We start from the raw sequence: 26,454 nt of genomic DNA, 5'->3' as shown, positions 1-26,454 counted from the left end.
TTAAAAATGCTTATTTTCGGAGATACTAAGCGTGGTGCCCTAACTTACCGGGTATGACACTTTGAAACTTCGAAACAAGATCTTTTACAAGTAAAGGCAATGTTCGGTGTTCGGGAATTCGAGGAAACGTGCTCTAACTTACTGGGTCTTAATCTTCCTCGTTCACCCTAACTAACTGAATATCCTTTTAAAAGAGGTCAAAATATATTTATTTTAAATACAAGGCAAGCTCATTCTCAAAAGTGCGAGATGCCGTATCCTAACTCACTTGATATAACATGTCGTTGCCTTGAGACGAGAATGTCTTTGACATTTCAATGTTCACTTTACAAAAAAGGATCGTATCTTAAAATCTTTCAAGTTTTCAATCTTCGACACTAAGACACTAATTAATCAACTAGGTACTAGTTTTGGGCGTATCGAAGGTGCTAATCCTTCCTCGTGCGTAACCGACTCCCAAACCCGTTTTCTTGATTTGCGTAGACCAAAATTGTTGTTTAAATAAATCAAGTTATTTATTAAAAACAACCACTTTAACGAGGTGACCCGATCACACCTAGTCAAAAAGGATCGGTGGCGACTCCCGTTTTTTGTGTTCATTTTCAAAATCCAAGTTGATTCCCGTTTTTTTCAAAAAAAAATGGTTACGACAGCTTGGCGACTCCGCTGGTTACGACACCATTTTCAAAATCCAACTCGATTCCCGTTTTTTAAGATGCAGGGGATACACGGCCAAACCACATGCCCATGTGTCAGACCACATGTCATACACGGTAAAGACACACGCCCGTGTGTCTACCCATGTGGACAAAATAAGGCCATTTCCTAGCCTTATTTCTTACTCAAATTTAACCTTCAACGTACAACAACATTTGCATACATTTGCCAACAAATTCAAGTCATTTAAATCAGGCAAACATCATTAACATGTATGAAATAGTATCACATATTCATATGATCAACTTACCTTCTTGTGATGATTTATATTTTACCTTAATTCCATTTAACCAAAACACATACATATAAGCTAAACATGTTATATAACCTTATAATAATATACCAAATCAAACCATTACTAGCCATTCCAATGGCTAGATTACAAACATTCATTTACAAGCCATCCATTGGCTAAGTTAACATATACATGCCATTATATCAAAATAAGTTTACTATTTATACCAAAATAAGCTGGTGGATAGTGTGATAATACTCCGACCGATCTTCAACCTTTGCAAGCTTCTGAGCACTATAAAACAGAGAAAATAAAACCTAGTAAGCATTTAATGCTTAGTAAGTTCGTATAATAGGAATTAAACTTACCAATCATACTCATTTAAATAAGCATAACAAAATCATGCTTCCAAAAAATTAGCAAATTTGCCTAATCGTATATACTCAAATAAGTAAGTTAGTTACATAATTCACATATACATCAAGTAAGCATAGATGAGCTCATCATGTTACAAACTTTCAAGTATTTCGGGAACATTCGAGATATAATTCATTTAATCTCATAGTTTTTCATTTCAGGAATTTATCCGTTGAATCATTGAAATTTCAACGGATACTCAGGTAGTACACTCATGGTGTATTAAACTATAAACCGTCAACTCATAATCAGGGGTACCCATTAGGGCACTTAATCAATGAGTACACTCTCGAGCCACATATTAAGATGCTCAGATGAGTCATGTAACAAGAAATTTATCCGGGCTAAACAGGAAACTCATAAGAGTTTTATTCAGAAAGCTCATAGAGCTTTACAGGTAACTCTGAAGAGTCATTATCAGAGAGCATCGGATAAAGTAACAGAGAGTTCAAACGAGTCATATCAGGAAGCCCATAAGAGCTTATATTAGGATGCTCACGTAGAGCTGCATTTGTGTCTGCATTATAAGCTGGATCACAACCGATCGAATCATGTAACAGAACGCTCAAAAGAGCTTCGGTAGTGTGCAACACATACAAAATCACTACCGATCAGGATGCTCGCAGGAACTATATAACAAGATGCTCTAGAGGGTTATAACAGGATTTCTCGTCTGAGCTATATTTTTTCCGCAACATATGCAGGACCATATTCAATACAGGAAATCATATATATTCATCGAAATTCATCATTCAAACGAAACTTAACTCAATTAAAATTCATCATTAAAACAAAACTTAATATTTTCCGGACATGATCAGACATATGAGTATTTCATATATTTATAACATTTATACAATTCATATAATGACATACCACATTCGATCAGGAAGTTTTACCTGGAATAAAAGAACAAAAAAATGGATTCATGAAGGTTTAATTTAATTAGTAAATCACTCAAACATAAAATAAACACAATTTAGTTACACGAACTGACCTCGACACTTGTTTGTATATAAAAATCTACTAATCCGAAACTTTTTATTTTCCTCGATCTAGCTTCAAATTTGAGTTTTCCTGATTTATATAAATGAATTTAATCATAAATTTATCACATTTCATATTCAATTGGATTCAATTTACATCCTAGGTAAAATTACTATTTTGCCCCTATACTTTTCATAAATGATAATTTCGTCCCTAGGCTCGGAAAATGAAATTCATACAATTTAATCCTTATTCCAAGCCTAACCAAAATTTTCATATAATATTTACAGCACATGTATTTCACAAAATTCAGAATTTTTCTATAACTTTTACGTATTTATAATTTAATCCCTAAATCATAATTTCATCAAAATTCACTTTGTAAAAGTTGTTTATCTATCAATAACCTTTCATTTTCTACCATAAATTTCAAAATTTTAGCATATTCATCCATGGAAAAACTTTGATACTTTGATAATTTTTCAAATTAATCCCAAAAATAGATAGATTAAGTTATTCTGATCTCAAAAATATAAAAATTACTAAAAACGGGACAAGAATACTTACCCAATTAACCAAGAAAGCTTGTTTTCTCCTTCTTAGGGTTTCCATGTATATCTTAGGGATGAAGATGATATAAAATAATAATATTTCTATTTAATTATTAATCATCCATTAATTTTCCACTTTTCAATTTAGTCATTACCTTTTTCTAATTTTCCATGGATGATTCATCAAAAATATCTACTAACTTTTCTTTAATTATCTAATTACCATATAAGGACCTCAAGTTTTGAATTCCATAGTTGTTTGATACTTATAGCTACTAGAACTCAACTTTTTCATTTTATGCAATTTGGTCCTTTCCATAATTAAACACATAATTGATAAAATTTTCTTATCAGAATTTTCATATAACAATCCTATCATAATGCAGACCATGCAATAATATTAAAATAAAAAAATTTCAGCTTGGATTTGTGGTCCCGAAATCACTGTTCCGATTTCACTAAAAATAGGCTGTTACACCTAATACAAGTTTTCATTAGGGCATTCTGCTCATTTGCTTCTTTCGACATCTCAACGAAACCTTTGAACCCTAGCTCTAATACCAACTGTCATGGGGCTAGACCTTTAGTTTGGCAAACCGCATGGCCTTAGGCGATATCTTATGTTCAAAACCTCCCTAAGTTAGCCTACTCTCGAAAATTGAGGATTCTTGCAAAAATTCTCTAAGTCACCAAAATATAACAGAAGCAAACTCGAACAAAAGAGCAACGAAAAACAGAAAAGCCAAAGAAAAGTGATGCACACAAGATGTTTGAGTAAATGCTCTCAATGAATTCTTTAGCTTAGAAAGAATAAAGTGATTACAAATACATGGGGAGGCCTCTATTTATAGTTGAACTCCCCAAAACCAACAGTGCAGATTGAGTTACATTGACGGTCAATATTAGAGTCTATCTACAATTGAAAGCCTTAAGGGATTTAAACTCTATACAATATTACCCCTTTAGGATTTACACTATTTATCCTTATAACTCTAGTTATACTGGAGTGTTTCATTAGGCCATCAAAGCTTCAAGTAGATGGGTTTTTCCACGGATTCCACAAATCGAACTAGTTCCTGTGGGTTCATTTAATAAGTTGAGCTCTATAAAGCATTTTGTGTGTAATGGTCACGGATTTTGATCTGCAACCCATGACATATTCACCATGTTTCGTAAAATGTCATATTGGCTTGTTTGGCAAGTTACCTGCGCTAATAATATTTATTCTTTTATACATGCTTTTATTGTAATTTTATGCATAAATTATTAAATGTTGAATATTATCTTATAACAATTTTTTTTAAATATAATTTAATGATTTAATTTTAGGTTAACGAAGTATATGTTAATTAAATTATTTTACTTAACCTTTTAACATAGAAAATTTAATAATTTGAAATTTAAATAAATTAATTAAATATTCATATTTAAATTTTATTAATTTTGGCGTAAATTAGTATAATGTGAATTCTACATTTAAATATTAATTAATTTAATTTAATTTAAAAAACTAGTAAAATTATATATTTAGATGACATGATTATTAATTTAAAAAAATTAAAATGTATTTACTATGTTCACCTTTGATGCTTATGGTGTCTGCTATTGGTAGGTTAAGAAATCAAATTATAAGCAAGAACTGATCCAGCTGTTGCTGCTAACAGCTAAAGTGTTTTCTGCTCCTGAAAGCAAGAAAATTACAAAGAAAATGCCAACTAAGCCACTCCCATTATTCTTAATTTATGTTTTAAGGCTACTAACCACATTACTTGTATGTTAGATTATGCCTTAAGATTCCTAAATAATGCCTACTTATCATTGTCAAGAATCTTTGAATGTGTTTCTTTTAACATGATATGTTATTTCTAAATTGAAATAAACTTATAAATTTATTAACACCTATCATTTGCATCAAGATTGAAATTTTAGAATTTGAAATTTATAGTGACTTAAAATGATTCAATTAGAGAAAATAGACTAAATCTACAACTACACACATAATACAGGACTAGTAATTGAATTTAGCCAAACTTGGCTCAAGAATAAAATTTATCAAATAAAAGTATAAGGACTAAATCCACAACTTTTACAAATTACAAAGATTACAAAGACTAATAGTAGAATTTGATAAATTTAATAACGTATGAAATAAGATGATTGTGAACAGGAAGTAGGAACTTAAAAATGATTTTGTTAGTGGTTAAACCAACAAAACGTAGCTGTCCAATACTTGATTATTACCATAATCTTTGCCTATAAAAAAGGCATTTCAAATCTCTAATTCATCTTCTAAGTCAAGCTCAAAACACAGGACTCACTTCAATAGCTTAGCTTCTCTCTCCCTTTGTAATTCTTAAAGAGGGCGTACCTGTTTTTGGGTCGGTCGGAAATGCAGGGTAGCAAGGTGGCCATGATTTTGATTGTCTACATTGCGGTTGTTGCTGTTTTCGCCACCGGGATCCCCGCTTTGAGGGAAGATCAAGTGGCAATTCCACCATCACCAATGGAAAGTGGGGGACTGGCTCCGGGTGTTCCTGCTGCACTGGCTGTCTTAGCTTCAATGGTTGCATGGTTCTTTTGAATTTAAGTCCTTAATTTTACATCGTCCAAACTCCAAACCCCTTTCCTTTTCGTTCTTCTTTCAAGTTTGTTTATGTATTGACTATCCTAATAACATTACCTCTAATAATATAGACATGATCTGCTTCAACGATAGAGATAATATCCTAGTGGTTCCCACGCATATGCTGTCCTCCAGATAGCTTTAAATGGTTCTGTTCTGCATTCCATCAACAAGGAGATACAAGATAAATAGCAAAAATTTAAAACTTTCAGAGCATCTTCAACATCAGTTTTCTTGACCTGCCATTATACACACAACAATGCATATAAAAGTATACAACTGAAGCAACAACAAATGTTGATGATGGCTTTTAAAAGTGGGGATTTTGCTACAACCATCATCATCATGCTATTAATGCCCCTAATTAAAGGAGCAATAATATAGCATAGGTTAAGCTTTTCCTAATCTAAGGCATAGTTGTATAGTAGTGCCATTATTTATAACTACAAAGACAAATAGAGAGAAAACAACTAACCTCCGTATCCCGTTGTTCAAATTAATTTCCCCTCCATCAAGTATGAGTAAAACCACAGCTTTGTTTATCCAAGAAATAACCAAGAAGGTCAAATTTATCATCTCCCATTGCCATCTTGTAATTCTTTTCCGGTCTTCAGGACTGTAGCCCCTTTGTTAATCAGAAAGACATTATTGGGTAGCCTATAAGGAAAGTCCCACATTGGAAAATCGCTCTTTCAGGATTTAGTTCCACAAGAGAGGTAACCTTGATTTTTTCCTTGAAATGCTTTATACGTCACGAACTCCAGGCTTGCAGGTCATCCTCTAGAATTGATAAGATCTGGTGATCTCTGTACTGGGAGAGACCCATAAGTCGCCATTTTCTGCTTAACCTAGTAGCTATGCTGCCTGATACTAGTTAGGAAATGAATCATTATTGGACTTGGAGGTGATGCTTAGGTACATCCCGATTGGATAAAATTAATTCTAGGAATTTATATGTATATCTAAAACGAACGAAAGGGCAAGAAGTAGATGGATGAAGGAAAAGACAACAATTGGGTCGTAGATACGTCTTCCTTAATTCCTTACCTGACTCCATCATCTATATTTGACTTGACCTCCCCTTTTCCATTTTCTTTCCTCTTTTCTGCGACGAATACACCATACATACGCTGTCAAAATCAGCCTCTCTCTCTTTCCTCTTTTTTTTCTCTCAGCCCAGACAGAGAGTGAGAGATAAAGCGGTTAATGCATTTCTCCTTCCTCTTCCCACTTCTGCAACGTATACACACCATAGTATGACTCAGTTTTCGTGGAAACTGAATCAACAGTTATTTTATAGTAAAACATTTCAAAGAATCTCGCAGAACATGACTCTATGGCCTAATGGGTAGAGCGGTTAATGCACTTCTCCTTCCTCTTCTCACTTCCGCGACGTATACACCATAGCATGACTCGGTTTTCGTGGAAACTTAATCAACAGTAATTTTATATAAAATATTTCTACGTACCACTAAGACGACTCCATGGCCCAATGGATAAGGCGCTGGTCTACGGAACCAGAGATTCTGGGTTCGATCCCCAGTGGAGTCGATGATTTATTTTTCCTGTTTTCCTTAAAAAGTATCTGATAATCCATGGATTTTAAATACATTAACGGGAGCCTATTTCTTAATGCCACTGCTACTGTTTTAACCACAAAAATAACATTTATATAAAATGTGTAAAAATTCAATTAAGGTTTTTTTTTTAATTACATCCAGTTGAACTCTACTCACAAAAAAAAGTTGTTAAATTAATAGACACTCTCCTTCATCGGTTTCATCATTCACGGGAGCTTAATTGATGAAAGTAATAAGTTCACATAGTAGCATATATTTTAAAAATGTATGTTCAAAATAAATTATTATTAAAAAATTATTATACAACTGTAAAAACCATATAAAAAAACTTATAAAATCATAAAAATTATTTACTTCTTTTTATTAACTATATATATTTTTTGAATTACAATAACAGGTAAAATCCGAACAACAAATGTGACTCGAACTCAGTTCACACCTAGGATGATGAACACCCTTAACCATCAAGCCATCACATAGGGTTCAATGTGAGGGATGCAACACGAGGACTTCCTAGGAGGTTACTCATCCTAATACTATTCTCACCCAACCATGCTTAAGTGTCACATAATGTTATATTATATATATGAACTTTATGATTCGGGAAAAAAAATTACATGTCAAATTTTCTTTGGTTAATTTAGCTTACTAAGTATGTTAACACTAAACACCATAATAATATATATATATACATATTGATGTTAAGCATTTTTAAAATACAATATCACATTAATTTTTTTTAAAGTACAAATATCATAATAAAATATATATTGACATTTTAAATACCATATTAAATTTTTTTTTTAAATAATATGACATTTTGCCTTAAAAACTTAAAAAAAGAAAAAAAAAACGATGTTAGGCTCTTATATGTAAGCCTTATAATGTCAAGGTTGACTTTTTTTTTTTTTAATCATGAGATCATATATTAAATCCTGTGTCATGATTCAATCCAACATAAATTTAATTGAAAGATGAATCTTTTTATAAAATAAAATTTATTATTATAAATGTTGATATTTTTATAAATCAATAAAAATCTAATCTTTTAATTTTATCAAGATTTAATTTGACTCGAATATGAATGATCCTGCAAACCGAGGATCATTGATATGATATTTTGATTTAAATAGTCCAGTCTTCTCAATAACTAAACATAATTTAGAGCATAACATTAAGAGTAGTTTAAAGAGGGGGACGGGGGAAATGACTCCTAAGCGCTTCCATTTGACTTAAAACTTATTATTACAACACTAACTGTTACATTTTTGGCTTCAATTATTGAAGCAAGCCAACGCCTATCTCTCTCTCTATCTTCCCTAACCAATGCAAAACTAAATGACAAAGACTTTCAAGGCTCGAAGGCCGAAAAGGCAACCACTGAGTTGTGTCCACCAAATCCGAATGAATTCGAAATTGCTGAGAATCATAACAACTCGGTTAGACTTATAGGGCTCTGGTCTAAATCAACTGAAACAGGATAGGATCAGGATTCAGGAGTCTTACCAACATTAACTTCGTGTTGTTTCTTTTGGTTGGCCACAGTGTCAAACTCAACTGAAGGCTCTGGATTCTGCATTAAACAAATGCATACAATAGATCACTTCATCTATACTGATAACGCCAGATGTGATCCAGATAACCATTGTCTGGGATTAGCAATACATGGTACATTAAACATTAAACAAGCAACTAGCACATACAAATTGATTTATCGAGGGATGCAGCCATCCTGTTGTGATGGCCTTCACTGTGGCAATGGCTTCTAAACCACCCGATGCGCCTAGACAATGCCCTATCATGGACTGAAACAAGAAGCAAAGCAATTAGCCAATTGCAAGGTAGCAACATTAGAGTACACAGTCACCTCAAATTTTGCAAAACTAGGGAGAAAAAGAAGGTACCTTTGTTGCATTGATTTTGATGTCTGATGTATTCTTGAATACCTTTTTAATAGCATTGATCTCAGCTAGGTCACCAGCAAGAGTAGAAGTTGCATGTGCATTGATGTAGTTAACCTGAAAAATAGGACATGCTTATCTTGCATAATTTCCACCTTTGAAATTATGCATAAGTTTCAGAAAATAATTACATTCTGAACCCTATTATTTGCACTTTTGCATATGAAGTAAACGCCACCACCACTTAAGTATCTTAACCATTAGGTCAGTTCTCTTTGTAGTCTAACTTAAAATGAAGCTTCGATCTAATGGATAATATGACAGGTGATGAAAGAGAAGGTAATTAGATGCACTTTTCAAGGAGACTCAACTCAAAGAATGCCGCTATATTTACCATAAAACAGACAATTCATTGGAGCTTGAATTTAGTTTTTCTAGGAAAATGCTTGCAAAGGTGTCAGAAAACTAGATGGAAAGCAACAACATAACATACATGACCATAAACATCTAGAAATAATGCCAAATTCTATTACTCCAATATATTAAGAGAGTTGGGTGAAAAAACCGAGAATTACCTCCTCATGGGACACGCCAGCATCTTCAAGACTCCTCTCAATGCATGAAGACACCCCAAAACCATCAGCTCTTGGATCAGTCATGTGATGAGCATCACAATTAACAGCTCCACCCAAATACTCAGCAATAATTGGTGCACCTCTTTTCATTGCATGTTCCAAGCTTTCCATTACCTAGAAATCAAAACACAAAATATCTCATAATAGAAGCCCATTGCATTTCCATCCCCATCAAGACAAGACAATTGCATAACTATAAAACCAAATAAGTAACAACGGAACCAAAAAACTGTGCATAAAAGCAATAAACCATTAACTCAAGACCATGCCTGATTAACCAAGCAGTTCAATGTGATAAAGGACAGAAATTGGTTTTGATAATAACATAAACATTTATATTTCATTCCTACGGAACACCACAATAATGAGTATGAAAGTTGACACAAACAGTGAATTAGGCTCATCTGTGTCAAACAAAACACTACAAAAGTGACGGATTTTATATTATAAAGGAACCAGTCAGTATCTCATTGAATGTGCACACACCCAAGAGCCAGTCTCCGTGTACCTTAAACCTGGGAGAAAATGCCTACTTCTCTTAACAACAGTATCACATATCACCAATGGAGACAAAACACAATGATAAATTGCTTACCGGAAATAGACAGCATAACAATCAACAAGAAGCTAATCATGCATATATTGGAGTTTGGTTCATAAATGCAAGCTTACCAAAACACCAGCACCTTCACCCATTACAAAGCCATCTCGATCTTTGTCCCATGGTCTTGAAGCAGTTCGAGGATCATCATTTCTTTGAGACAATGCCCTACAGGCAACAAAACCTCCCAGCCCAATAGGAATGATTGCAGCCTCAGTTCCACCAGCAATCATCAATTCAGCCTCACCTCGACGGATGTGATTAGCAGCAGCATAAAAGCAATAATTGGAGGTAGCACAAGCAGTTGAAATTGAATAATTGGGACCCATAAAACCAAGTTCAATTGCAAGCAAGGCAGATGACATGTTTGTTATAGAATAAGGAATGAAGAATGGTGTTATTTTTCTATAACCTTTCTCTATCAAATTTTGAACGCCATCAGAGAACACTGTAAGGCCACCCATACCAGTTCCAACAAGCACTCCAGTTCGCTCCTTATCAATCTGCAACAAGCACAAATTCAAAAATTTCTTAAGCACTATGGGAGAATACAACGAATATATAAGCTAAAAAGAGCCAGAATAATAAATACAACATCCCGTAGTACTTGCATAATTCTAAGAATAGATATCACTCTCAGCTCTCAAAATATCTACTTTTCTTGAATCTTTCATTCTGTAGGGTAAGCAATCATCCATGAGGATCATAAACTTATTCAGGAATTTTGCCTTTCTAAACACCATTTCCAAGGAATATTTCTGGTGGATGCATCACATTTGAATGTAAAATTAGTAGTGTGATGAATAAATCGCTTTCAAATATATGATCACATTAATATTATTGCGAACAAAAAAGCTATGAGCATATCGAATGACCAACTCAACAGTGAAATTGAACAAAACAATTCTGATGACCCCATTGCTTACATCACTTTATGAATCAGATATGATGAGTCACAAAGTATATAACACAACAAAGATTCCTTGGAACTGATTAGGAGAAAGCAGAAAATGTTTTTTCTTAGCAACTCTTTTGCTTAAAAATAATGACAAAAGTTGCAGATAAAAACACTTATAAACTCAAATAACACACAAAAGAAAAAAAAACCGCAGCAAGCAAACATGCAGTAACAAGCAAAGAAAAGCATCAGGATACGTAGAATTAAGCTACAGTTGAAAGGATTTCGAGCGAATAAAGAAACAACTCTCTGGTGTAAATGCTGCACATTGTGGAAGCCAATAAAAGAATAAGCTTTGGATCTGTAGTTAAAGAACAAAAACACAAGCGAATCAATAGCAAAGCAAGAACCACCCATTTCTTAGAACAAGTCGATTAATGAAAAAAAAAACACTAAAGAAGAAGAAAAAGAACCTTGGATAAGTTATCGGCGCCAAGATCAGCATCTTCCAACGCCTTCTTGCCTGCAACAATGCAGTACCTCAAGCAATCGTCAAGCCTCCTATCGTTCTTTCCATCAATGTAACCTTCAGAAGTGAACCCCCGGATCTGACCGGCGAACCGAGTAGGAAACTTGGAAGCATCGAAGCGGTCGATGAGTCCGATCCCACTCTCTCCAGCCAGCAGCTTTTCATAGTAAGCATCCACATCGTTCCCAAAAACGGAAACCAACCCCATTCCCGTAATAACGACCCGTTTCTTGGGGTCCTTTTCGCGCTTGGGAGCTGAAACAGTGGGGGATGAAGCGGTAATGGAAGAGAATTTCTTGGCAGGCCTGGGAGGGAGTGTTGATACATTGGGAAAATGGGGATTGGGTTTGGGGTTTTTGAGAGGTTTTAAAGAGGAAGGTCGAAGAGAAGAAGAAGGTTGAAGAGCTTGCATGGTTGAAGGCCAACACCAAGGCGATGATAACAATGTGAAGACTGAAGAGAAAAGCAAGACGTTTTATAGACAGCCAAATCTAACTGCAAATATATTCAAATAAAACAAAAAATCGTAGCCAATGCGTTGTGTTAGTGTGTTTATATATATAAATTATAAAGGTTGAAATCTTGGGTTGGGAAATTCTTGAACCTGGAGAGGGCGTTGAGCTACACTTGACAGCCAGCTACTTACGCAAAGTGGGATCCATTAAAACTTAAATAAATCTCAAATCTCTTCACGGTTGGTCCATTCGTCGAGTTGTGTATGCACGTTCGCAGTGATTTGTACAAGGAAGAATGATATGAATCGGAAGTTAGGCCCGCCGTAAGGAAATTACGTATCTGTGAATGGGTATAATGGGCTATGAAAAGTAGGCCTGTCGCAGTTTGCCAAGACAAACCCAATACTTTATTACTCGACCTAGCGCGTTGAAGTCCAAATCCCAACACGGTCCGATCCGACTACAAACAGGCGAGTCGTTGCGCTGTGACCCGGCTGAGACTTGGCATTTAGCAAAGCAGAAGCTCTCGGTCCAGACTCCAGGCTAACCACAAAAAAGGAGAAGAATATGGTCTTGGTAAAGAAAGCTCCAATCAAGGTCCAAAAGTTCTCCTTCGTCTTCAACCTCCGCTGCCTATGCTAGGTTATCAACACCCCCCAATCAGTATTTCTCCCTTTTATTAATTAGGTTCATTTGTTTTTGCCGGTAAGGGATTTTCGGGGTTAACAAAGTATGTGTGTTGTTTGGATAAAAATGGTGTTGAGGATAAAAATCAAGTGAGAAAATGAAGACCTCAGCTCAACAGAGTCGTAGTGAAGCCACCAAAATGAAGCAGAACGGCTTTGTTTTACTTTTTGTGAGTAATCCTTATGTAATCGTTTACGATCATAGATTATTTCTTTAATGCTTTAGCCATAATTTTCGTTTCGGGTGTTGAATTGAAGTCACTCTGTATTCTTGTTGACGGCCTTCATCATGCAACTGGTATGCTGGTTCTTAAGAGTTTACGCTATATGAAGCCTTGGATGTCCTACCTTTTTCAAATTCATATAGAATATAATGTATGTGTATACATATATTCTGGATGGTGAACATTGGTGTCTGTATCAAAGAGTTTGCCTGCTAGTTTTTGTTGATAGAACCCAAATCTAACTGATTTTTCCTTTTTTTTAAACTGAAGGGAGGATTTTCATAAGGTATTTCAAGAGCAGAATCCGGATATCAAGTCAATGCGTGATGTATTTTATGGTTTGGAAACACAAATCTTAAGCCAGCATATGAATCTATGTCTTTCTGTCTCTAACATATATGTTAATGGATACTGCAATGTATTGTTTCAGATTGGAAAAGGCCTGCGGTGAGAAGTGGAAGATGATGACATATGAGGTTTGTGCTTTGTAATCTTGAATTGGCTCTCTTTATTCCCTATTGCTTACAAGTTCATTTGATTTCCATATGAATTGACCATGTTCACCATTGTAAATCATAATCTGGTTGTTCTCATGCCGTTGAAAACTAGACGTTATGATAATTTATATTGACCTCTTGTGGTTATGTTTTTAAGAGTTAGTTGGTGGAAACGGTTCTATTTGAGTCCGAGAGCGACGCCGTTTTTAGTAATGATAAATTGTCTTGTTTCTGGTTAAAATAATACCCCATGATCTGTGTGATGCCGACTTGTCAGAGCCTACTTAAGTTCTCTTTATGTACAAGATGCAAAATAACGGTTGGCTCGTCACATTTGCGTAAAATAATAGCCCATGATCTTGCTGCACCATATTTTTAAGACGCGCATATTATCGCTTGGTGATAAAATTGTACCATTTTTTCGTTATTTCCATTAGTTCCTTGGCCTGGCTAGGGGTGCAGAAGTTAGTAGCTTGTATAGGGATAATGTGGCAAGAATGCCAATGATCTTAAGGGTTTATTGTTTATGTATTCCTGATTTGGACAAGATAAAAATAAAGGACCATAGAGAAAATGAGATACCAATGTCAGGGTTGTTTAACATTTTAATTTCAATTTCATCTTTGATAGGAAAAAGTAAAATATTATGATATCGCAACTGAGAAACAAGCAGAGTTTGATAGAACCGTGGAAGAATACATTAAATGAAAGGTATATTGCTTTAGGTTTTATATTGTATTTTATCCACGAAGAAAGTCTTTGATATGTATTTGATGAAGAGCTGCAACAAATAAGCAGTAGCTATCTTGCTCTACATTTCCCTTGGCTGAAACTGGTGAAGATCAAGAAACTTTAAAATGATTCGGACTTTGATGATTAAACCTTGGGGTTGATATACTTAGAAATTCACTGTTTCAGTAGGAATAGGTGCAGTGGTTATGATTTATAAGATTTATATTGGTGAATTGAATTCGGACATGCCTGTATCGTTTTTATGTTATTTTCTGCTTGGAGGTCACCATTATGTTATTACCGTGCGGACTTAATAGTTCATATGACCATTGTTCAAGAAAATATTCATGAATTTGATGGCTATTAAGATCTGATACTTTTTTTAATCTGCTTTTATTTGAGGAATTTGGATCCAATTCTATTCAAGAACACACCATGATCTACTTGTATATTTTTAATTGAGAGATTTAAAGGCATGGTGTCTGTAGCAACTTTGACTACTAAGTTATTTAGATTCAGCTTGTTTGGTAGCCATTTTGGACAAGAGCAGCAAAGAAGATGATGCTTCAATCTCGCTTATTCGCTGTTTGACCCTCTCGCGAAGCTGCCCCATTGCTTTCCTTATCTCAATAAGCTCATGCAGATTGAGCTCATTAATAGGTTTTCGGAACTTGGATCTTTTACGAGCCGCCTTGACTGCCTCATCGAGTATCTCTCCTCGCTTCATCTCTGCCTGCAGCTTCTTGAGAATGGCGTTAAGTCGTCGACTGAGCCTTTCAACTTTTGCCTCTCTCTGAAGCTGAGCAACAAGTTGTCTTGGAATAGAAACTCTCGATCTCAGGTTCAGAGTTAGAAACCGCTCTGCCACCGCCTCAACGCTTGGATGCCCAAATGAGTAAGGCTTGCCACCAGGGGAGAAAACAACGATGGCAACTTGAGCAGCGCAAAGGGTAGCGAGCTCGTTCGCTTTCTTGAATAGCCCTGAGCGGCGTTTCGAGAAAGTGACCTGCCTCGAGCCACTATCCTTCACCATTTTCATCTCGATTTTTCGCCGACCCATGATTTTGTGTTTTCTTTCTAAAATATTTTGATGGCATAAGATGTGCTGAATACATCAACATTTATAGTAAGAAATCAGTGAAAACTTGAAGGCCATTTGAATTGGAAATATTTCTATATTATTTGATACTGCCAAATACTAAATAATCTTTCATTATTTTATGTATAATTAATTATCCCAACATGGAAAGAATTTAAGCATGTTTTCTAATTTGGGGCAGTCCATTCATTATGGAACTTTTAACATTGTTTTATTGGCACAATTTAATTCTATTCTAAAAATAAAAAATTATAGAAAGAAATTCAATCTTTAGCTATTTTTCTTGGATTCTCCATCTTTTAAATCATGTATCATCAACTTTTTTTGTGGGGACATTTGGTTCATTTGCAAGGTTAAATGGGTGGTTTTCTTCTAGAGAAACTAACCAAATTTGTTTTTAAAGAATAATTAAAAAATGAAATATGAATAAACCCTAAAAGGAAAATATATATATAACTACAAAAAATAAAAAGATGGCACAATTCCACCAAAACAACTTACCATACATTCATTTCCTTTAGTTGGCAATGTTTTCTATTTAGGAAACTTGATTTGTTGTGGCTTAAAACAGTGTGTAAAAGGCAAACCTGCCAAAAAAAAAGGGGTTCATTCTTATCCCCACTCCTCACCCAAATAAAAAATCCACCCATTTTTTAAATTATCAATTGAGTCTTATTTGGTATGCATTGTTATCAATGTAAGAGGACGTGAGTTTAAGTGCACTAAAACGCATTATTCAAAGGGCTATTGATAATTGTAGACATTGTCTTAAAAAGAGCAAATATGATCAAAACATATAATGAGGTTATTCAAAAAAAATTGATGTACTTCATAATTACATTTCTAACAAATTGTTAAATTAAAAAAAAAGCCGTATTATTTTTAGTTCTTTTATACAATTCTTATAACCATTTATGTCCTAAATTAACCCTTAAACCCTTAATTTGGAAGATAATATACGCTTATGCACGTACAAATATACATTCTCATATTACAATAACAATATTACCAATTGAACTAAGGCCCAACCGATAATTTTTAGCTTTTTTGTAATAGCCCAATTTTGACCTTATTTGGAACGGTGGTTTCGGGATCACGAATTCGAGTCAGAATAATATTTAAATATTATTTTCTATGATTAAAATGTGTGAAGTTGCTTTTGTAAAAGTATCGTTTAAAAATTTTAATGTTTGGAGGTCGATTGATGAAAAAGGGTTTAATCGCGTAAAATGAAAAATTTAAGGGTTAATGTATAAGGGCCAAATTCTAAATGTTTTTATACTATGGAATATTAAGGTTGCAATTTGGCCATAATTAGGAATTAGTGGCCGGCCAATATGCATGAAATAGTAACTTGAATTGTTTATTATATATTATGACATTATGATATATGTTAATATATTATATTTGATAAAAGATGAAAGTGTTCATCTTTTTATTCTCATTTGGCCGAAACTAAGAGAAAGAAAAGAAATTCTAAGCTTTGGTATTTTCGGTCCTTGCAAATTCAATTAGATCAAGAACCAAAAAGATTGGACGTAGATCGGGGAAAATCAAAAATCGTTGAGTAGTCGAACTCAACTGTCCGTCGATATCCGAGGTAAGTTATTAAGCAAATTTTTGTGTTGTTGTTGATAAAAATTTAAATCAAATTAAGTAGATGAGCCGAATTGAATTACATGAAAGATTGATGTTGCCGAATTTAAATGGATGTGTATTGAGTAATAGAATTTAGGCACTAAGTGTGCGAGTATAAACGATTACGGATGTGAATCCTGCACTAAGTGTGCGAATGTGGCTATTGAGCACTAAGTGTGCAAGTTTAAATATTGAACACTAAGTGTGCAAACTATATATATATTTTCCGAGTAAACATTAGCACTAGGTGTGCGATTTATTTGAGTAGATCGGAAATGTTTGAATAAATTAAAGCTTCAAATTTCTTGATGAACAACTATGATGTATAGCTCAAGTTTGTGCAGGAGAGCATCGATTCTATGTGATAAATATTATAAATTGAAAGTATGTATAAAGATAGATTGGTTTTAATGGCTTTGTGCTCGAATATATTAATGTTATTCGATGATGAATGTTAAATGCATTCGGTTTTTGTGTTTGTGAGTAATGTAGTATATTGTGGTTGAGCAGATGCATATTGGACTTAGTTGAAATTGGTCATATGATTAATAAATTGCTTTGAATGTGATAAGATATTGACTAAATGATCTAGTAGCATGACTTAGTTAGATGATACTAGCCTATTAAATTTAATTTGGAGTTTTTGAAGCTTATAACTTACTAAGCTATGGTAGCTTACTTTGGATGTGTTCTTCTTGTCTCTATTTTATAGATTTTGGTGATCGTTACGCACTCGGGGATCGTTAGTAAAGTCATCCACACTATCTTCAATATTTTGGTACTTTTAAAAGTTGGTTCGGTAATTATGGCATGTATAAACTAATAACTCTTTTGGAGATGTTTAAATTTCATATATGTATAATGGTTAAGTCATGCGAAAATGACTTAATTTACATGTTAAAGTTTGGATATGTTTGGTTGTGGTTAGAGTTTGCCTTTATTTGTGATGTCTAAATTATGTGTATTTGTTTATAGTAATGATCAATATGGGTTATAATATTGGTTTAGTAGGATTAATTATGGTATGTATATGTTGTGGTAAGTGAGTTGTTTTATATGTTTTTGGTTTATAATCGAAAATTTTACTTATAATTTGATCAATTATGGGTTGGATATTGATATTCGATGTTAATGGCAAGCATGAAAATGTTTTAAGCTTAATGACTGGTATTTATATTCGGTTTATTACTTATATGATTTTGGTATGCATATTGAATATATATATGGTTTTATATAGATGTTCAAAATGATTGAAATGGACATGGTTATTTTACTTAAACATTGATGACAAATTATGCACATTTGGTCTTGTTATAATATGCACATTTGGTCTTGTTATAATGTTACTTCATGCGCAAAATTTTTTTTGTTAAGTACTTATATATATCTTTTTTTGTTGAGTAAATATCAAGCATTGATGGCATTTAGTTTAACCTATTAATTGTTTTTAAATGAATTCGTAAAATGGTCAATTGACTTTGTTAGTAAGTATAAGCAAATGAGTTGTTAAGTTTATATTTAAATTTGGCTTGGCAGCATATTATTATACAGTTAAATTTTATTATATGAATGTTCAAAGGTTGTCGTGATCGTTAGGTAATACCTCATAACCCCTTTGGCGACAGAATCGGGTTAGGCAGTGTTACATTTAATTGGTATCAGAGCTACGGTTTAGCCGATTCTCAGACTAATGTAGCGTGTTTAAGTCTAGCTATACATGCCATAAATTATACTGCGATAGTGTGATGACTCCTGACACTTGAAATGTGTTTTTCGTATAGTAAATGGATCCTGATCCCGATCGAACCGTAGCAGATGATGTCGAGAGTGTAGCGCCTGCTCCTGCGCAAGGGACAGCGCTAATTGATTCTCTGCCGAATGCAAGTAACCATGATGATAGGGCTAAAAAAGCCTTTTATAATGTGATGAACGAGTGGTTTACTCAATATATTCGGACAAATTCGGCTGTTCAACAACCCTTGAACCCGAATAACCCGCCTCCGATGCCTGTGGTATCTCCGTCTATTGATCCTGTGAGATTAAATAAGCCCCCTGTTGATAAAATTTGAAAATACGGGGCCCAAGAATTTAGGGCCACAGATGATAACGACGCTGAGAAGGCTGAATTTTGGCTCAATAACACTATTCGAGTATTTGAAGAACTATTATGTACTTCTGATGAGTGTCTAAAATGTGCCATGTCTTTGTTACACGATTCTGCCTATCATTGGTGGAATACTTTGGTTTCGGTTGTGCCGAAAGAGCGGGTCACTTGGGAATTCTTTCAGGCTGAATTCTGTAAGAAATATATCAGTCAAAGATTTATAGATCAGAAATGTAAAGAGTTTATTGAGCTTAAACAGGGTCACATGACTGTCACTGAATACGAGCGAAAATTTGTGAGACTCAGTCGATATGCCCGAGAGTGTGTTTCGATTGAAGCTGCTATGTGTAAAAGATTTGAAGAAGGGCTGAATGAAGACATAAAATTGCTTGTTGGCATACTTGAAATTAAAGAGTTCGTAGTACTTGTCGAACGAGCTTGCAAAGCTGAAGAACTTGGAAAAGAGAAAAGAAAAGCTGAGTTCGAAGTTAGAGATTTCCGCAAGAGATCAACGAGTAAGACTTTTCAGTCTGCATCAAAGAAGTTCCGAGATGATGGAAACCGATCTAAGACTACTGCCGGACTTTCTATACAAGATCGACTACCAGTGAGTTCACAAGCCACTTCCACTGCCAGTGTTGGTGATACTCTACCGAATAAACTCGAGTGTCAGTAATGTGGAAGACGGCATGTGGGTGAATGTTGGAGCAAATACAATAATAGAGTCTGTTATAGATGTGGTTCACGAGATCATTTCATTCAGGATTGCCCGGAGCTAGCTGAGAAAGATAATGTTCAGAGTGTGAGACCAAGTGGCGCTGTAGCTAGGGGTAGACCACCCAAGAACACGGGAGGTAAGAGTGGTACTCAGAGGGGGGCTTCGGACACAGCAGTTCGATCCGAGACTCATGCACTTGCCCGAGCATATGCCATTTGCGCTCGAGAGGAGGCCTCATCCCCTGATGTTATTACTGGTATATTCACTCTCTATAATATTAGTGTAATTGCTTTAATTGATCCCAGTTCAACTCATTCTTATGTGTGTGAAACATTAGTATCTAGTAAGACTTTGCCTGATGAGTCTATTGAGTTTGTGATTCGGGATCAAACCACCTGGGTTGATGTGTGTTAGTTGATAAAGTGTGTAAGAACTGCCCCCTGATGATACGAGATTCATGTTTCCCGGCTGATTTAATGCTATTGTTGTTTGATGAGTTTGATATAATTCTGGGAATGGATTGGTTAACAGTACATGATGCAATAGTGAATTGTAAAAGAAAGACTATTGATTTGTGGTGCTAGAATGATGAGATAATCCGAATTGAGTCTACTGATTTGAATGGTTTACCAGCAGTGATATCTTCTGTATGGGCTCGGAAGTATGTGAGAAAGGGTTGCGAAGCTTACCTTGCGTATGTGCTTGATAGTAAAGTAACTGAAAAGAAGATAGAATCTGTACAAGTGGTGTGCGAGTATCTGGATGTGTTCCCTGAAGAATTACCGGGATTGCCCCTATTCGAGAGGTAGAGTTTGGTATTGAATTAGTACCGGGGACGACTCCGATTTCGATTGCTCCATACCGAATGGCACCTACTGAATTAAAAGAATTGAAAACCCAGTTACAGGAGCTGACAGGTAGAGGTTTTGCGCGACCGAGTTTCTCTCCCTAGGGTGCACCTGTTTTATTTGTGAAAAAGAAGGATGGAACTATGAGAATGTGCATTGATTATCGACAACTCAATAAAGTAACCATAAAGAATAAATATCCGTTACCACGCATTGATGATTTGTTCAATCAATTAAAGGGAGCTTCGGTGTTTTCAAAAATAGATTTGAGATCGGGTTACTATCAGTTGCGAGTTAGAGATTCTGATGTGCCTAAGACTGTTTTCCGAATGAGATACAGACATTATGAGTTTTTGGTGATGCCGTTCGGACTTACTAATGCACCAGCTGTTTTCATGGATTTGATGAACCGGATTTTCAGACAGTACTTAGATCGGTTTGTGGTTTTGTTTATTGATGATATATTGATCTACTCTCGTGATGAAATTGAACATGCCGAGCACTTGAAATTGGTATTACAGACTTTACGAGATAAACAGTTGTATGCAAAGTTCAGTAAATGTGAGTTCTGGTTACACGAGATTAGCTTTTTGGGGCATGTAGTTTCAACATCGAGAATACGGGTTGATTCGAGTAAGATTTCAGCTATACTTGATTGGAAACCCCCGAGAAATGTTTCAGAAGTTTAGAGTTTTCTAGGACTTGCTGGTTACTACAGGCGATTTGTAAAAGGTTTCTCGATGATTGTAACTCCAATGACAAAGCTACTTCAAAAATATATTAGATTTGAATGGACAGATATGTGTCAGAAAAGCTTTGACCAATTGAAAACTTTGTTGACTGAAGCTCCAGTGCTTGTTCAACTGGAATCGGGTAAAGAGTTCGTTATCTTTAGTGATGCATCCTTGAATGGTTTGGGTTGTGTTATAATGCAGGAAGGCAAAGTTGTAGCTTATTCCTCAAGACATTTAAAGCCACACGAAAAGAACTATCCGACACACGATCTCGAATTGGTCACTATAGTATTTGCTTTGAAGATATGGCGTCATTATTTGTTCGGTGAAAAATGTCATGTTTATTCTGATCATAAAATTCTCAAATATTTGATGACTCAAAAATATTTAAATTTGAGACAGCGACGATGGTTAGAATTGCTTAAAGATTACGAGCTTGTGATTGATTATCACCCGGGAAAGGCTAATGTGGTTGTTGATGCCCTAAGCCAAAAATCATTGTTTGCTCTGCGTGCAATGAATGCAGATATGGCTCTGACTGACGATGGTGCAATTATAGCAGAATTAAAAGCAAGACCATTATTTGTTCAGCAGATTTGGGAAGCTCAAAAGGTTGATGATGACTTGTTGGCAAAAAGGAATCATTATGATTCGAATGCTGACTCAGAATTTTAGGTTGATGCTGAGGGATGCCTACGGTTCAGAAACCGAATATGTGTACCAAAGGATCCTGAGTTGATTCGGATGATTTGTAATGAAGCTCATAATAGTAGATTGTCTATTCATCCGGGAAGTACGAAGATGTAAAATGATCTGAAACAGTACTACTGGTGATATTTCAGACTTTATGTCGAAATGTTTGATATGTCAGCAAGTAAAAGCCGAGCATCAGGTACCATCGAGATTACTTCAGCCGATTACGATACCTGAATAGAAATGGGATCGAGTCTCGATGGATTTCGTATCTGGTTTACCATTAACACCGAGCAAGAAAGATGCAATTTGGGTTATTGTTGATAGATTGACGAAGTCGGCTCACTTTATTCCAGTCCGTACAGATTACTCACTCGATAAGCTAGCTGAATTATACATTTCTCAGATTGTACAATTACACGGGGTACCTATTTTTATTGTTTCGGATAGAGATCCAATGTTTACATCGTGATTTTGGAAGAAAATGCAAGATGCACTAGGTACTAAATTACATTTAGCACTGCTTTCCACCCTCAGACGGATGGTCAGTCTGAACGAATCATTCAAATACTCAAGGATATGTTGAAATGTTGTGTTCTCGAGTTCGAGGGTACGTGGGAAAGATACTTGTCCCTGATCAAATTTGCGTACAATAATAGCTTTCAGTCGAGTATCAGGATGCCACCTTATGAAGCTTTGTATGGTCGTAAATGTCGTACACCTTTGTACTGGACCGAGCTCTGTGAGAACAAGATATTCGGGGTTGATTTGGTGAAAGAGACTGAGCAGAAAGTAAAAGTGATCCGTGAAAGTTTGAAAGCAGCGTCAGATCGTCAGAAATCATATGCGGATTTGAAGCGAAAAGACATAGAATTTCAGATAGGTGACCGAGTATTTTTGAAAGTCTCGTCGTAGAAGAAAATACTTAGATTTGGTCGTAGAGGCAAGTTAAGTCCGAGATTTATTGGGCCGAATGAGATTGTAGAGCGGATTGGGCCGGTTGTGTATAGATTACAGTTGCCACCTGAGCTAGAAAAGATCCACAATGTTTTTCATGTTTTGATGCTCCGACGGTATAGATCCGATCCTTCTCATGTGATTAGTCCATCCAAGATTGAGATTCAGTCCGATTTAACTTATGAAGAAGAACCGATCCGTATTCTGGCTCATGAAGTGAAAGAGTTGAGGAATAAGAAAATCTCGTTGGTGAAAGTGCTATGGCATAAGCATGGGGTTGAGGAAGCAACATGGGAGCTTGAGGATTCGATGAAAGAACGTTATCCAAACCTATTCATCGGTAAGATTTTCGGGGACGAAAATCCCTAAGGTAAGGAGAGTTGTAACAGCCCAATTTTGACCCTATTTGGAACGGTAGTTTTGGGACCATGAATCCGAGTTAGAATAATATTTAAATATTATTTTGTATGATTAAAATGTGTGAAGTTGCCTTTGTGAAAGTATCGTTTAAAAATTTTAATGTTTGGAGGTCGATTGATGAAAAAGGGTTTAATCGCGTAAAATGAAAAATTTAAGGGTTAATGTATAAAGGCCAAAATTATGAATATTTTTATACTATGGAATATTAAGGTTGCAATCTGGCCGTAATTACGAATTAGTGGCCGGCCAATATGCATAAAATAGTAACTTGAATTGTTTATTATATATTATGACATTATGATATATTTTAATATATTATATTTGATAAAAGATGAAAGTGTTCATCTTTTTATTCTTATTTGGCCGAAACTAAGAGAAAGAAAAGAAAGTCTAAGCTTTGGTATTTTCAGTCCTTGCAAATTCAATTAGATCAAGAACCAAAAAGATTGGACGTGGATCGGGGAAAATCAAAAATCGTTGAGTAGTCGAACTCAACTGTCCGTCGATATCCGAGGTAAGTTATTAAGAAAATTTTTTTGTTGTTGTTGATAAAAATTTAAATCAAATCAAGTAGATGAGCCGAATTGAATTACATGAAAGATTGATGTTGCCGAATTTAAAAGAAATTGATGAATTTAAATGGGTGTGTATTGAGTAATAGAATTTAGGCACTAAGTGTGTGAGTATAAACGATTACGGATGTGAATCTTGCACTAAGTATGCGAATGTGATTATTGAGTATTAAGTGTTCGAGTTTAAATATTGAGCACTAAGTGTGCAAACTATATATATATTTTCCGAGTAAACATTAGCACTAGGTGTGCGATTTATTTGAGTAGATCGGAAATGGTTGAATAAATTAAAGCTTCAAACCTCTTGATGAACAACTATGATGTATAGCTCAAGTTTGTGCAGGTGAGCATCGATTCTATGTGATGAATATTATAAATTGAAAGTATGTATAAAGATAGATTGGTTTTAATGGCTTTGTGCTCGAATATATTAATGTTATTCGATGAATAGATTGGTTTTATTGGCTTTGTGCTCGAATATATTAATGTTATTCGATGATGAATGTTAAATGCATTCGGTTTTTGTGTTTGTGAGTAATGTAGTATATTGTGGTTGAGCAGATGCATATTGGACTTAGTTGAAATTGGGCATATGATTAATAAATTGCTTTAAATGTGATAAGATATTGACTATATGATCTAGTAGCATGACTTAGTTAGATGATACTAGCCTATTAAATTTAATTTGGAGTTTTTGAAGCTTATAACTTACTAAGCTATGGTAGCTTACTTTGGATGTGTTCTTCTTGTCTCTATTTTATAGATTTTGGTGATCGTTACGCGCTCGGGGATCGTTAGTAAAGTCATCCACATTATCTTCAATATTTTGGTACTTTTAAAAGTTGGTTCGATAATTATGGCATGTATAAGCTAATAACTCTTTTGGATATGTTTAAATTTCATATATGTATAATGGTTAAGTCATGCGAAAATGGCCTAATTTACATGTTAAAGTTTGGATATGTTTATCTCTCCCGCACTTTTCTTTTTTATTTGTCATTTTTATAAGATAAGTATTTCGCATTTATGATGAAATCGAATTTATGAAGATTAATTCGTTGTCTGTTTCTGTAAAAAAAAATCCTACCTAATTTACTAATTCTTGGGAAGATAGTGAACCCTTGTAGTTGAAAAATGTTTCAGGAGGAATCTCTGAAGTAGATGGTGGTTGATAGAGCAATCCTTGATTATAATTTCCAGTACGAGTACTGCGTACAAGACAAAACTTGTGATTGGTAGTAAAACACCGATCCCCCTGTTGAGATCTAATTCGATCTTCATAGATTTCGCGAGATATTTTCTTACGAAGTTTTGTTATAGCATCTATAACTGCCTCGGGTTTAGGGGGACAGCCCGGCAAATAGACATCCACGGAAATTAGCTTATCGACCCCCCGAACAGTACTATAAGAATCAGTACTGAACATCCCTCCTGTAATTGTACACGCTTGTGGTTAGAGTTTGCCTTTATTTGTGATGTCTAAATTATGTGTATTTGTTTATAGTAATGATCAATATGGGTTATAATATTAGTTTAGTAGGATTAATTATGGTATGTATATGTTGTGGTAAGTGAGTTGTTTTATATGTTCTTGGTTTATAATCGAAAATTTTACTTATAATTTGATCAATTATGGGTTGGATATTGGTATTCGGTGTTAATGGCAAGCATGAAAATGTTTTAAGCTTAATGATTGGTATTTATATTCGGTTTATTACCTATATGATTTTGGTATGCATATTGAATATATATATGGTTTTATATAGATGTTCAAAATGATTGAAATGGACATGGTTATTTTACTTAAACATTGATGACAAATGATGCACATTTGGTCTTGTTATAATGTTACTTCATGCGCATAAATTTTTTTGTTAAGTACTTATATATACCTTATTTTGTTGAGTAAATATCAAGCATTGATGGCATTTGGTTTAACCTATTAATTGTTTTTAAATGAATTCGTAAAATGGTCAATTGACTTTGTTAGTAAGTATAAGCAAATGAGTTGTTAAGTTTATATTTAAATTTGGCTTGGCAGCATATTATTGTACAGTTAAATTTTACTATATGAATGTTCAAAGGTTGTCGTGATCGTTAGTTAATACCTCATAAACCCTCTGGCGACAAAATCGGGTTATGGGGTGTTACATTTTTTATTCTATTTATATTAATGACAAAAATAATTGTAGCATGTACATATCTATAATATATCTATAACATATATAGAAGTACAAGTTTGAAGAAACATTTGAATTGACGAGAATACATTTTTATTATTCATTATATTATTAAACTAACAATATATAAAAAAAATATTTATTTTTTAATAATAGAGTTTTTATTCAATTATATAGTTGAGTTAATGTTGAATTCAACATATTAAGAATAAGTAATATTAAT

General features: G+C 34.5%; 3 protein-coding genes and 1 non-coding gene across 4 annotated transcripts; 2 read left to right on the top strand and 2 right to left on the bottom strand.

The window, feature by feature from the left end:
• The first annotated feature begins 7,008 nt into the window (after positions 1 to 7,008).
• TRNAR-ACG (transfer RNA arginine (anticodon ACG)) lies at positions 7,009 to 7,081 on the top strand. The gene has a single exon. It is a non-coding gene; the product is annotated as a tRNA-Arg (tRNA).
• Positions 7,082 to 8,178: 1,097 nt separating this feature from the next.
• LOC107961795 (3-oxoacyl-[acyl-carrier-protein] synthase I, chloroplastic) lies at positions 8,179 to 12,313 on the bottom strand. Its single transcript, XM_016897932.2, has 7 exons — positions 11,619 to 12,313; positions 10,319 to 10,750; positions 9,587 to 9,760; positions 9,015 to 9,128; positions 8,814 to 8,915; positions 8,617 to 8,683; positions 8,179 to 8,529 (listed from the first exon to the last, which is right to left on the bottom strand). Exons 1-7 carry the CDS (start codon positions 12,084 to 12,086, stop codon positions 8,462 to 8,464), a joined length of 1,425 nt encoding a protein of 474 aa, XP_016753421.1. The 5' UTR covers positions 12,087 to 12,313; the 3' UTR covers positions 8,179 to 8,461.
• A 600-nt stretch (positions 12,314 to 12,913) lies between these two features.
• LOC121230535 (high mobility group B protein 14) lies at positions 12,914 to 14,398 on the top strand. Its single transcript, XM_041115440.1, has 5 exons — positions 12,914 to 12,985; positions 13,074 to 13,156; positions 13,310 to 13,368; positions 13,472 to 13,515; positions 14,167 to 14,398. Exons 1-5 carry the CDS (start codon positions 12,914 to 12,916, stop codon positions 14,242 to 14,244), a joined length of 336 nt encoding a protein of 111 aa, XP_040971374.1. The 3' UTR covers positions 14,245 to 14,398.
• Positions 13,470 to 15,579, bottom strand: LOC107961797 (agamous-like MADS-box protein AGL29). The gene has a single exon (XM_016897935.2). It carries the CDS (start codon positions 15,326 to 15,328, stop codon positions 14,774 to 14,776), a length of 555 nt encoding a protein of 184 aa, XP_016753424.1. The 5' UTR covers positions 15,329 to 15,579; the 3' UTR covers positions 13,470 to 14,773.
• Between the last annotated feature and the right edge of the window lie 10,875 nt (positions 15,580 to 26,454).

The sequence above is a fragment of the Gossypium hirsutum genome, chromosome A06 (genome assembly GCF_007990345.1).
Source record: "Gossypium hirsutum isolate 1008001.06 chromosome A06, Gossypium_hirsutum_v2.1, whole genome shotgun sequence".
NCBI lineage: Eukaryota > Viridiplantae > Streptophyta > Magnoliopsida > Malvales > Malvaceae > Gossypium > Gossypium hirsutum.
Note: the sequence above shows the minus strand (reverse complement) of the source record. Positions and strands in the feature narration are given on the sequence as shown.

Excerpts from the sequence above, each read along its gene's own strand:
- LOC107961795 (XM_016897932.2), bottom strand. The coding sequence starts at position 12,086 with ATGCAAGCTCTTCAACCTTCTTCTTCTCTTCGACCTTCCTCTTTAAAA. Across the intron at positions 10,751-11,618 it reads GCGCCGATAACTTATCCAAG|ATTGATAAGGAGCGAACTGG; the intron begins GTTCTTTTTCTT and ends TGCTTGTTGCAG. Across the intron at positions 8,916-9,014 it reads TCAAAATCAATGCAACAAAG|TCCATGATAGGGCATTGTCT; the intron begins GTACCTTCTTTT and ends TTCTTGTTTCAG.
- LOC121230535 (XM_041115440.1), top strand. The coding sequence starts at position 12,914 with ATGAAGACCTCAGCTCAACAGAGTCGTAGTGAAGCCACCAAAATGAAG. Across the intron at positions 13,369-13,471 it reads TATCAAGTCAATGCGTGATG|TGGAAAAGGCCTGCGGTGAG; the intron begins TATTTTATGGTT and ends ATTGTTTCAGAT. Across the intron at positions 13,516-14,166 it reads GGAAGATGATGACATATGAG|GAAAAAGTAAAATATTATGA; the intron begins GTTTGTGCTTTG and ends CATCTTTGATAG.
- LOC107961797 (XM_016897935.2), bottom strand. The coding sequence starts at position 15,328 with ATGGGTCGGCGAAAAATCGAGATGAAAATGGTGAAGGATAGTGGCTCG.